Source organism: Lupinus angustifolius, chromosome LG10, assembly GCF_001865875.1.
Source record: "Lupinus angustifolius cultivar Tanjil chromosome LG10, LupAngTanjil_v1.0, whole genome shotgun sequence".
NCBI classification, from domain to species: Eukaryota; Viridiplantae; Streptophyta; class Magnoliopsida; order Fabales; family Fabaceae; genus Lupinus; species Lupinus angustifolius.
Genome location: NC_032018.1, coordinates 722,948 through 735,663, shown reverse-complemented (window position 1 = coordinate 735,663; position 12,716 = coordinate 722,948). Strand labels below are relative to the sequence as shown.

The window sequence follows — 12,716 nt, the reverse complement described above, 5'->3', positions numbered from 1 at the left end:
TCTAATGTCACTTTGAATTGGGAAAGCAAATTCTCCAAAATAACTCTCTCTCTCTCTATCTATCCCACACGAGTAAACACAAAAGTAACAAAACGCACGTTTTTGGAATTACTCAGATCTAAGTAGGAGAATCTCAGATCCATTTTCTCTGAGTTTTCTGGGAAAATGGAAAAATTCATCGATAACTTGCCGCCGATGGATCTGATGCGATCTGAGAAGATGAGCTTCGTTCAGCTCATTATCCCCGTCGAATCCTCTCACCGTGCCATCTCCTATTTAGGCCAACTCGGTCTTCTCCAATTTCGTGACGTAACTATTCTCTCTTCTTCCACATCCAACGTTTCTCTTTTTCTTCTTTCCTTTATTAGTTATTGCTTTTGTTATCGATGTTATGTGTTTTATCTTCTTGTGCATGGTTGAATAACTTGTTTTATGCTTTTGTGTGTTTTCTTTTGCAACTGTTAGTTGAATTGAATGTGCGACTCTGAGAAATGGTGAAAATGCAGTAGTGTGGGATTAATTCAATGTTGAATGCAAATTTGGACGAATCTAGTGCTAGTGTTTTTGTTGTCGTGTTAGATCCTTCATGTATAGTTTATGCAATCCGATCCGGTGTTTAATTGTATTTTGATTTGAAGTGTCTTTAAGAGGTGAATTTAATAATGGTTTGAGACACGGGATGTGTTTTTAGCTTTTGGTTGAATTCAGTGTGTGATTCGATGTAGTACTACGGTACTAATTTCATGCAGAATGCAAATTTTGTAGGAATCTAGTGCCGGTGATTTGTTGGCAGGTTAGTGTGGTTGATTTGGATGTTAGATACTTTCTGTTGGAGAGATTATGCAAACTGATTCAATGTTGAAATGTGCTTTTATCTGGAATTTCTTGAAATGTTGAATATGATTATGATTTGAGACCTGAGTGGTAAGTATTTGGCTGCATTGTAGGTTTATTAAGTTAAGTGTTGGTTGCTTGGGTTATGGAGTACGTAAAATGTAGATGACAAGGCTAAGTTTGATGATTAGGAGTAGGTTCTAGGGACATGGAGTTTTCTCATCGTTGTTGAAGGTGGTTAATGCTTGTCTAATTGGTTCATAGATGATGACTGCAGTTTGAGATCCAACTACTAGATGACTGTTATCTGCTGAAACTTATTTAATTTGTTTTCCTTTGATGTTAGATTCTGTTAACTTATGTTCGAATGGTGATGATAATGGTGAATTCCACTGGTAATTTAGGAAAAGTTGACTATTCATGCTCATGTATCATGTGTTATTTGTGGTGTTAGATTTTTTTTTTTGAATTGTTAATTTTATTTATTTATTTATTTTGTAGAATGTTGTAAATTATAACTTATAAGAGGAGAGACATCTGAAAAAAACATGTTAGAATTGCTATCTTGAGAGCTGTAGTTCTTTTGGGTACAGATCCCAGGCTTTACATTATCTTGATATGCTGGATTTACCAAACTTGATGTCACTTTTATGATTCTGATCTTCTATCGTACATTTCCACTTGGAGAGAGTAACGAGTGTGAATGTTATTTGATTTTTCAATGTTGTATCTTTGTAATATCATATACTTGCTGTCCTATTGCACCCTTTTATAAGTTACTTTAGGTGGCAAAATTACAAGTGTATTAGGAAATATTCGAAGTTTGTTCAATCTTTTTTCTTTCCCTCCCCACACGCAGACTTGTAGAAGTACTTCTAGTCTGGATGTTGCTGGTGTGATTTTTGTATTGATATTCCACTGTTGCATTTTTTATGGACACTCTTTTCTCGTCTGCAGTTAAATGCCGATAAAAGCCCCTTCCAGAGGACGTTTGTTAATCAGGTAGTCTCCTTTTTACTAATTCGAAATCCTGTTGCATTATGAATGCCCTAAATCTTTCACCTTTTTGGAATGGTTGCTTATTAGTATATTTTGTGGGTACTATACTACTATTCTGCCGTTTGGATTTTGAGACATCAATATGGCCAGTTCTGATAACACCATGTCCTGGTGTCATTGCATTTAGAACATGATTTGCTTCTTCAAGTTTTTGAGGAGGTGTAGTATAATCAGTAACATAGGTTGCTTCATGTGAATCAGATTATGGTTATGCTGAAGAAGTAATTCAACTTCATTTTTCTTAAAAAAATTTTGTCTAGAATATGCGCTCTTCAATTTTCTTGTCTTTTTTAATGGACTGTATATATATGAAAAAATCAAAAGTCGTGATTATGATAATTTTGTCTATTATTGTTATTATTACTGATATTAACTGCATTTCTGTTTTGACAGGTAAAGCGATGTGCAGAAATGTCCAGAAAGCTACGATTCTTCAAGGATCAAATTAATAAAGCTGGTTTAGTGTCTTCCTCTCATCCCGTATTGCAACCAGACATTGATTTGGAGGATTTAGAGGTCTCTTTCTATTTTACAGATGTTTTCCATAAGATATGATTTTAGGGTTTGCATTCAAGTTAGATGTTATCATGCTGCCAGCATTGACATACTGCTGTAATTCAAATTGGTGATCAGCAGTTTGCCAGTTTGCTTGAGGATTTTCACTCTTGAATCTGACAATGTATGTTCTGTTGGATATTTTTTTAATATCAGATGCAGCTTGCTGAGCATGAACATGAGCTAATTGAAATGAACTCTAATAGTGACAAACTCCGGCAATCATATAATGAACTTTTGGAGTTCAAGATTGTATTGCAGAAGGTATTTTTTTTCTTTAATATGTTATGCTCAGCATATTTCCGGTTAATTTTTGAAGTTCTAGAGGTGTATATATGCTCCCTGTTATTTTGGTTGCATTAGCTTTTCCTGTTTAATGTCAGTGAGCAAATAATGCAGTTTGTAATCATAATTTAACATGTTTTGCCCCCTCTTTTTAGTTTTTGTTTATTTTATTAATGTATTCTGTCAATTATCAGTATGATAATTTGTTCTTAACTCACAAATGCAACTATGTTTTTCTAATGAATTAAATGTATCTATAGTGCTTTTTTGTACTGGATATATGATACAAATTGGTGGATAAAATTCAGGCTTGTGGTTTTCTTGTCTCAAGTCATGGTCATGCTGTTCCAGATGAGAGAGAACTACAAGAGAATGTATACTCTCATGATGAATATGTTGAGGCAGCATCTTTACTTGAACAGGTTCCTTGTAACCTCCTCTACCATCCTTGATATTTTTCTATTGTAGCCTCCTCCACCATCCTTGATATTTTTCTAGTGCGAGGAGTGCAAGTGCAATTCCTAGTGTTCTTTAAAAAATTTACCCTGTAAAAAAAATTGTTTATTTTACAGGAAATGAGGCCTGGACCATCAAACCAATCTGGTTTAAGATTTATCAGTGGGATAATTTGTAAATCCAAGATTCTTAGGTTTGAAAGGATGTTGTTTCGTGCCACAAGAGGCAATATGCTTTTCAATCAAGCATCTGCTGATGAACAAATCATGGATCCTGTTTCATCTGAGATGGTTTACTTCTTTCTTACTACTTTTAAGAAGACTGATAATTTGGATTGTTTATTTAATCTGTATTTATCATTGTGACCTATCCTATTCCCAGTTGGTTTATTTTTCCATTAATATATTCTCTGTCTAGAGGGTGAGCCTCGACGCAACAATAAGGTTGCTTGCCTTGTGACCTGGAGGTCATGGGTTCAAATATTAGAAATAGCCACTTTGCTTGCAAGGATAAGGTTGTGCACATCTGCCATTCCCAGACCTTCACTAGGTTGGAGCCTCGTGCACTAATCACCCTTTATTTCTCTGTCTGCATAATGACTCAGACCCAGCTTTTCTTTTCAGATTGAGAAAACAGTTTTCGTTGTCTTTTTCTCGGGGGAACAGGCAAGAACAAAGATTCTTAAAATTTGTGAGGCATTTGGTGCAAACTGTTACCCTGTTCCTGAAGATATAACCAAGCAGAGACAAATAACTAGAGAGGTAAGTGTGCTCACTACTCACCTTAGGAAGATGCTCTTCAGTTATGTATAATCTTCATTATAACATAGAGGCAAAATGTGCTCTGTATGAAATTGTGGTTTTTGTGGTTACAGTTTCAGTGAGAGATTTTTTTTGCAGTCGTATAAGCTAAATACTAAGGAACTTCACATTATCTTTGCTCATGAACTACATCCTTTTCTTTTCTAGTATTGTGGCATTGCCAAAGTATTCACATATTTAGTTTCCAGTTGAATAGGTTTATTCAGATGCTCCTTAATTTTTCAGTATGTAGTACCATCTTTTTTTGAAGGCGGTATTTTCCATGAAACTATTCATGGATATTAACTGGTATGAATGGGAAAAAGAGTAGTTTAACACTCAATTAAGGTCGATTGACTTGTTCTTTATGTTCTTGATGTTGCTTTATATTTCACCACTGTTTACTACAATATTTTTTTTAGAAACTGTTTACTACAAATATGGAAAGTTGGAAAATGTGGTTGATGGTTGAGAAGTTTTAGTTTTTGGGTACAGGTTTCATCACGTCTTACTGACTTAGAGGCAACTTTGGATGCTGGGATTAGGCACCGGAATAAGGCTCTAGCTTCTGTAGGGGTTCATCTAGCACAATGGATCAACATGGTAAGAGTTATCTTCTGTATGTTTCTTGTCTGAGATGTTTCCTCTCTGTTTCAACTGCAAAGTAGTCCTAATACCTGATAATCATGTGCAAACAATGGATATTTATTGTGAACCAATGACTCTTATCCTTATCAGTTATCATCTTGTCTTAGGTAAGAAGAGAGAAAGGCGTGTATGATACACTGAACATGTTAAATTTTGATGTCACAAAAAAATGTCTTGTCGGAGAGGGCTGGTGCCCTATATTTGCAAAAACACAGGTATTGTTTTTTCTCTTTTAATTTTATAAATTTTGTTGGATACTCACTGAATCCCTTTAATATTTTAATTGTGGAGGAATTGAGACATTATACACTAATGAAGTGCTTGCACTTAATGATTTTCCAGATTCAGGAGGCACTGCAACGTGCATCTTTTGATAGCAGCTCTCAAGTTGGCATAATCTTCCATCCAATGGATTCAGTGGAATCACCGCCTACATATTTTAGGACCAACATTTTCACAAGTCCGTATCAGGAAATTGTTGATGCATATGGGTGAGCCTAATATTATTGCATTCGGTGGCAACAACATGCATACTTTAATGTCTTGAAATGATGTTTTGGAGTGTTCTCTAGAAAATTATTTTTCTTGAAATTAGAAATGCATGACAATATGCTATGCCTCTGACTCTATCAATAGATTGATAAAAGTCTGATTAGTGTATGTAGAATTGTTAGAAAGAATTTTGACCTAAACGGTATACAGCTGAACCCACATAGAAGCTAGAGGCTTTGGCTGTAGCTAAAGGATTTTGACAATATTCATCTTGCGGATGGCGCTGGTAATTGTCTGATTAGTGTATGTTCTACGTCTAAGCTGTAGAGCTTATTTTTTGAGAATATAATTTTGAGGTAAAGCAAAATTAAAATTTTGCAAGTTCTTGATTATAGAATATTTTTTACATGAAGTTTCTTACGCATCCCCGGATGAAGTCCACAATTGGAACTGTCTTAAGTGTTGTTTGATTGAATAGATAAATGAGGTGAATAATAAAATTTTGTATATTAGGCATATAAAGAGATAGAAAAACTCAGGTTTCAACTTTCAACCTAATTAGTATTCTGCGGATTTTTGTTTACACATGGACGAACGAGCCTTTGTGGACAGAAAATGTCGGAGAGTTGATCCTTTCACACCTCTTTTCTGTTTATGAATGTGTTTGTTAATTTGAACGTCAGTCTAAGAGTATGTAAAACTTCCTTAGCTGTTACATCATGTGACATTCTTATTTTACGTATACTTTCTTTATATTGCTAGCACTTTTTCTTTTCTGGACTAATTCTAGGGATGTATTGTGACTGAAACAAGCTTATTAGCTATTACTTCCTAGGTTTATAATCCATGGCAACTGATAAGATTTCTAATTAGTCCATTTACTTGGCAGTGTTGCGAGATACCAAGAAGCAAATCCTGCAGTGTACACAACTATTATATTCCCCTTCCTATTTGCTGTTATGTTTGGAGATTGGGGTCATGGAATTTGCCTATTGCTGGGAGCATTAGTTCTTATAGCTCGTGAAAGCAAGCTCAACACTCAGGTAATTTCATTCTAACTGTGTCATAAACAATAAAGTAATAATTGAACTGTGGAAGGATTAGGAAAAAAGTATAATGGGCATGTGACATGTCTAGGTTCATCTTCAATGATTAAAATCTTATTTGAGATACATCAAATATGAACATTCTTCCTTTTCCTTCTAATTTTTAGAAGGATTGTAATGGTTAGTTTTCAAAGAATGATGTCAACTAAGCCTTTTACTGTTAGCTGGTGAGCATTCAATATATTTTACCTATGGGTGTCAAATGGATGGATTTGGATTTGGATCCTAATGGATGCCATCCACCAATCCATTAAATGATTTTTTAAATTATACAATCCATCCATATCCCAAATTAATGGATGAATTTCAATCCATTTGATTTTTTTGAGTTGAAACTAAAAACATTTTTTAAAGAAATTCATCCTTTTAAAAACCGCTATTTAAATAAAGTATTTTTTAAAATCATTTAAAAAAAATCACTTTTAAAGTTCGTTTTTATGAAAAATGTGTTTTTTAAGAAAAAAAGTGATTTTTTGTAAAAATTGTTATTTTGCAACATGCTACAAATGTGCATCCTTTAAGGTTCTACCTATAACATTTTTAATGTATATATATATATATACATGCTGTGTTTAAGAACAAACTTTTAATATTAACCACATTCACGTGTCCTACCATTGATATCTCTATCATATGAGCAAGTGCTATTAAGAATATAGGCTAATATGAGAATTTAATTCAATAAATAATCGAAGTAAAAACGAGAAGCACATACAAGAGGAGAAAGTGAGAGTCAAGATAGTGAAGAAAATTGAAAAGCAAAGGTATCCAATCCAAATGGATATCCATTGGATATAATGGATGAGTTTGAATCCATCCATTATTAAAACTATCTATTGGATTATATCCATTAACTTTAATGGATGAATTTAATTTTCTTGGATTTGGATGGATTGTGGATTATGGATAATTTTACCACCTCTAAATTTACCTTATAAATATCCTAGTGATGAGGTGGCAATTTTTTCACTCTAATGTGTTTTTTGTCCATACATATCTTGAAAATCAAAATGTTTTATTTTTGTAAACCTTTGTAGTAGTACATACGAGTTCAAGCAGAGACACAAATATCCTTTACTGTTGTCCTTCTCTATGTATTGCAACAAAATAGCTAACAGTTTCATTTGATTTCTACCAGAAACTTGGAAGCTTTATGGAGATGTTATTCGGCGGGCGCTATGTGCTTCTTTTGATGTCTCTATTTTCAATCTATTGTGGGTTAATCTACAATGAATTCTTTTGTGTTCCTTTTCACATATTTGGCGCATCTGCTTATAAATGCCGAGATAGTTCATGCAGGTGTGTTCAATTTGTCTCGTATAGAGTCTCTAATTTTTGTCCCAGTTCTCAATGTCTTTTATTTTCGTACCAAGATATATAATGCCTTATTAATGTAAGTTTCTCCTTTTAGTTTCTTTGAGTTGCCTTTATACAACAACGACCGAGCCTTCATCCCACTAGTTGGGTTCGGTCGGCTACATGGATTGAACAACACCATAATGTTCTTTCATAAAATATGTTCATTGACAAAGCATTGATCTCTAAATCTTTCTTAATCATTTCCGGTTTCCCCTGTGCTTTATTCCTGTTTATTTTGGGGATAATCACCACTTGCAGCTTTGCATCTTTAATAAATGGGCCTAACTCGTTAAATCTAGCTAATAGTTGTCTACGAACATAATTTATGGTAGGAGATTATGATATTGTTTGATCCAAGTAGCCAATGCCACCTAGTGGAAAAAGGCTTGGCTTTTTTCTAATTTTCGGTATTTATATTTGCTGAGAATCTACACTTTGGAAAGATTTTGTTACATTTTCTGTATTTTTTAGCTGCAAGGTTTTAATTGTAGTGCTGTGTGAATTGTTATCATTCCACCTTATACCAGGGATGCACATACTGTTGGCTTAGTCAAATACAAAGATCCATACCCATTTGGCGTGGATCCCAGCTGGCGTGGTAGTCGGTCAGAATTGGCTTTTCTGAATTCTTTGAAGATGAAGATGTCCATTCTGTTTGGAGTTGTGCATATGAACTTAGGAATTATGTTAAGTTATTTCAATGCTCGTTTCTTTGGAAGCTCACTGGATATAAGGTGTTTCACTCTTCTGCCTGGCCCATGCAGTTATTATTGTGCTATCCTTTTACTTGAATATTTTAACTTACTATTCATGCTACTATCAGGTACCAGTTTGTGCCGCAGATGATTTTCCTCAACAGTCTATTTGGGTATCTTTCCTTTCTCATTGTTCTTAAGTGGTGCACTGGATCTCAGGCAGACCTTTATCATGTTATGATATACATGTTTTTGAGCCCTACAGAGAACCTTGGTGAGAATCAGTTGTTCTGGGGCCAGAGGCCACTTCAAGTATGAATCTGATTCTTTTCTTCATTTTTGCATAACAAGTTGTTCTGTTTCCTGATTTCTCATCATTCTGAATTGCTTCTCATTATGTGCAGATTGTGTTGTTGCTTTTGGCTCTAATTGCAGTTCCGTGGATGCTCTTTCCAAAACCTTCGTACCAAGATATATAATGCCTTATTAATGTAAGTTTCTCCTTTTAGTTTCTTTGAGTTGCCTTTATACAACAACGACCGAGCCTTCATCCCACTAGTTGGGTTCGGTCGGCTACATGGATTGAACAACACCATAATGTTCTTTCATAAAATATGTTCATTGACAAAGCATTGATCTCTAAATCTTTCTTAATCATTTCCGGTTTCCCCTGTGCTTTATTCCTGTTTATTTTGGGGATAATCACCACTTGCAGCTTTGCATCTTTAATAAATGGGCCTAACTCGTTAAATCTAGCTAATAGTTGTCTACGAACATAATTTATGGTAGGAGATTATGATATTGTTTGATCCAAGTAGCCAATGCCACCTAGTGGAAAAAGGCTTGGCTTTTTTCTAATTTTCGGTATTTATATTTGCTGAGAATCTACACTTTGGAAAGATTTTGTTACATTTTCTGTATTTTTTAGCTGCAAGGTTTTAATTGTAGTGCTGTGTGAATTGTTATCATTCCACCTTATACCAGGGATGCACATACTGTTGGCTTAGTCAAATACAAAGATCCATACCCATTTGGCGTGGATCCCAGCTGGCGTGGTAGTCGGTCAGAATTGGCTTTTCTGAATTCTTTGAAGATGAAGATGTCCATTCTGTTTGGAGTTGTGCATATGAACTTAGGAATTATGTTAAGTTATTTCAATGCTCGTTTCTTTGGAAGCTCACTGGATATAAGGTGTTTCACTCTTCTGCCTGGCCCATGCAGTTATTATTGTGCTATCCTTTTACTTGAATATTTTAACTTACTATTCATGCTACTATCAGGTACCAGTTTGTGCCGCAGATGATTTTCCTCAACAGTCTATTTGGGTATCTTTCCTTTCTCATTGTTCTTAAGTGGTGCACTGGATCTCAGGCAGACCTTTATCATGTTATGATATACATGTTTTTGAGCCCTACAGAGAACCTTGGTGAGAATCAGTTGTTCTGGGGCCAGAGGCCACTTCAAGTATGAATCTGATTCTTTTCTTCATTTTTGCATAACAAGTTGTTCTGTTTCCTGATTTCTCATCATTCTGAATTGCTTCTCATTATGTGCAGATTGTGTTGTTGCTTTTGGCTCTAATTGCAGTTCCGTGGATGCTCTTTCCAAAACCGTTTATACTAAAGAAACTTTACACTGAGGTACCACTTGTCACCTTCCTTGTGTATGATTTTTTCCCTAGAGAGTTTGATTCTTTTGTTCAATGAAACCTCTTTGTTACATGTACATATGTTGTCTACATATGTCTGTGGTTTGAGTTCCCCAACATCACTGCTGATTTGGAACTGTTATGAGATTAGTTTTCCTTGGAATTAATATGCTTAAAAGGCAAAACACAACCTATTATTAATTCCTTCCATCTATACAGACAGTTTTTCTGGCTATAGTTGTCTTTGCTCTATAATTTTGTTGCAGATAGTAACTAAGGGGCTGCCAAGTAGTTTGCCTAGATTACTAATCTTTTATCCTGCTGTTATTATATAGAGATTTCAAGGTCGTAGTTATGGTCTACTTAATAACTCCGAGATGGACCTTGAGTTGGAGCCAGATTCTGCGAGGCAAAATCATCATGAAGAATTCAATTTCACCGAGGTCTTTGTTCATCAAATGATCCACTCCATTGAGTTTATTCTAGGTTCCGTTTCAAATACAGCTTCATACCTTCGACTTTGGGCATTAAGGTTTGCTCATGATATTCCCTCGTTGCCATGACTTCCCACTTGGTGGGTTCTTGTTCATTGGTTGACTTTTCTCACCATTTTGCAGTTTGGCTCACTCAGAACTTTCTACTGTTTTCTATGAGAAAGTCTTGCTTCTTGCTTGGGGGTGAGTTTTTATCACTTCTAACCTGTAAATTGATATTGTTCTGTTTTCCTTATCATTATTAGAATATTTTAAAAATGTCCTTTCCTAAAATATTAGAGTACCCTTGCACGTTAAACATGAGATTATAGTTTGTGATGGGCATCAACGTTGATCATAGTTAGAAACAGTATTTTTATTTCCTTAAATAATCTGGGGATACGTCAGTAAAAGATATTTTTATGGCGTGGATGTGGTTTTTCAGATAATGTGTTGATGATTCATTTTGTTGGTGTAATCATTATGAAAGTTCTGTCTGATAAATTTATTTTAATTGATATTGGTGCGGCCTTAGTGTATGCATGAGCATGAAATACAAGCTAGTTTAGATGGCATGGCCTCTAATTGATCCTTATTAAAAATATGGCTATTCTACACATGTTATGGATATTTTACTTGTATATCACTGGAGTTGAACTATAGAAAGTTTTTTGAATTTATAGCTGGGTATAAGATAAAACCCTCAGCTTGTTCAAATATTCTACCTTTGAGATTTAATCACATGTCACGTCTACATTCCTTCATTGCATTTTTTAAATGTTATTGTTTAATCATTGATGCTGTTTGTGGCTGCAATTATACCAGGTATGACAATCTCGTCATTCGGTTAGTGGGGTTAGCTGTTTTTGCCTTTGCAACTGCCTTCATACTACTTATGATGGAATCTCTGAGTGCTTTTCTTCATGCGCTACGTCTTCATTGGGTAGAATTTCAAAATAAATTCTACCATGGCGATGGCTACAAGTTCAAGCCTTTTTCCTTTGGCTCCTTAACAGAGGACGATGAATGATCCATACATATTTATCTTGGTTTTGTGGCAACTACATGCAAATATGTTTACACAAATAGTAGGAGCACACAATAAGAATCTTCAGGAACCAAAATTGGTGGTTGTGCATGTCAGGTTTGCGTGCTTGTATGCTGCTTGATAATTGACCTAGCAAAAGAAATTCTTGCTCATCTTCCTGGGTCATCAAAGGCATCTCTAACAGAATATTTACTTTATAGTTTTTGTTTTTCTTTCTTAACATAGGAAACGGGAAGAGATGAGGGAAATAACTATCTAGCGTAATTTTTGTAAAGAGGGGCTGGGGATCCATCATATAGTGTAGTCTGTAGCTGTTGGATTTTGGTTTTTTGGGTTTACGCACATATCCACGATGTAGTGTGGGTTTGGATGGGAAAGTAATCATTTTCTATGAATTTTATTCTTGTATTGCTAATCACAAGTTATAGAGTCTCATTTTTTTTGTAAGGAATAATCAGAGTCAAGTACAGAAGTCTGAAGCTGAATAATGCCATCTGTATGAAACTTATGTCATGATAACCCTGGCACTAGTCAGGGAATACAATTTGACCTTGTGAAAAAAAACATGTAACTTTTTTATTTCGTGGGTTGTGGCCATTAAAGAAAAAGTTCCATACCGAAATATGTAATTTTCTAATACAGTATTAATATTGTTTTTTTTTTACAATAATTGATTATCTCCAGCTCAGTTCATCAACTAACTTATAATGTAAACTGAATTAGTGGCTCAAAATCATTTGGGCTGTAAATTTATGACTATATAACTATACCCACCTCTATTTATTTTGTTGTAAGAATTTACTCTAAATAAATTGACCATTATGCTTGTTATATTCATCATATCAGCATTGACTCTTAGGTATTGATTGTAAAATGTAAATATCATGGTCCAAAAAGCTACTAGCAATGGCTTAGCATTGATGATTGGTAGTACAAATGGCATGAACAGTTGGCTCGACTTCTCTTCTGAAAATGGTACTAATGATTGCTAGTATAAAACTATAAATCGCATTGATGATTGCTAGTATAAATAAATGGCATGAACATATATACTTTTAATCTTCTGCCTTAACTTTTTCCCTATTGCCATTCCACAACAGCTTTCTCTACTTATATAGGATATGTTTAATGCATTTATTTTGGCCATGAGATATTTTAGTGGGTATTGTTCAGGACATAACTTAGGTACCTTTCTCTAGATACTATTAGTACTGCTTCCCAATCAAAAAAACTAAATGTGTAACAAAAAAGGCCACAA

General features: G+C 34.7%; 1 protein-coding gene across 1 annotated transcript; it reads left to right on the top strand.

Annotated features, from left to right (window-relative positions):
* On the top strand, window positions 1–12,037 carry LOC109358177 (V-type proton ATPase subunit a1). The gene is made up of 18 exons (XM_019602263.1): window positions 1–309; window positions 1,792–1,836; window positions 2,287–2,409; window positions 2,605–2,712; window positions 3,042–3,155; window positions 3,306–3,479; window positions 3,813–3,950; window positions 4,485–4,592; window positions 4,745–4,852; window positions 4,980–5,128; window positions 6,019–6,172; window positions 7,374–7,534; window positions 8,122–8,328; window positions 8,418–8,601; window positions 9,846–9,929; window positions 10,273–10,469; window positions 10,555–10,614; window positions 11,236–12,037. Exons 1-18 carry the CDS (start codon window positions 166–168, stop codon window positions 11,438–11,440), a joined length of 2,463 nt encoding a protein of 820 aa, XP_019457808.1. The 5' UTR covers window positions 1–165; the 3' UTR covers window positions 11,441–12,037.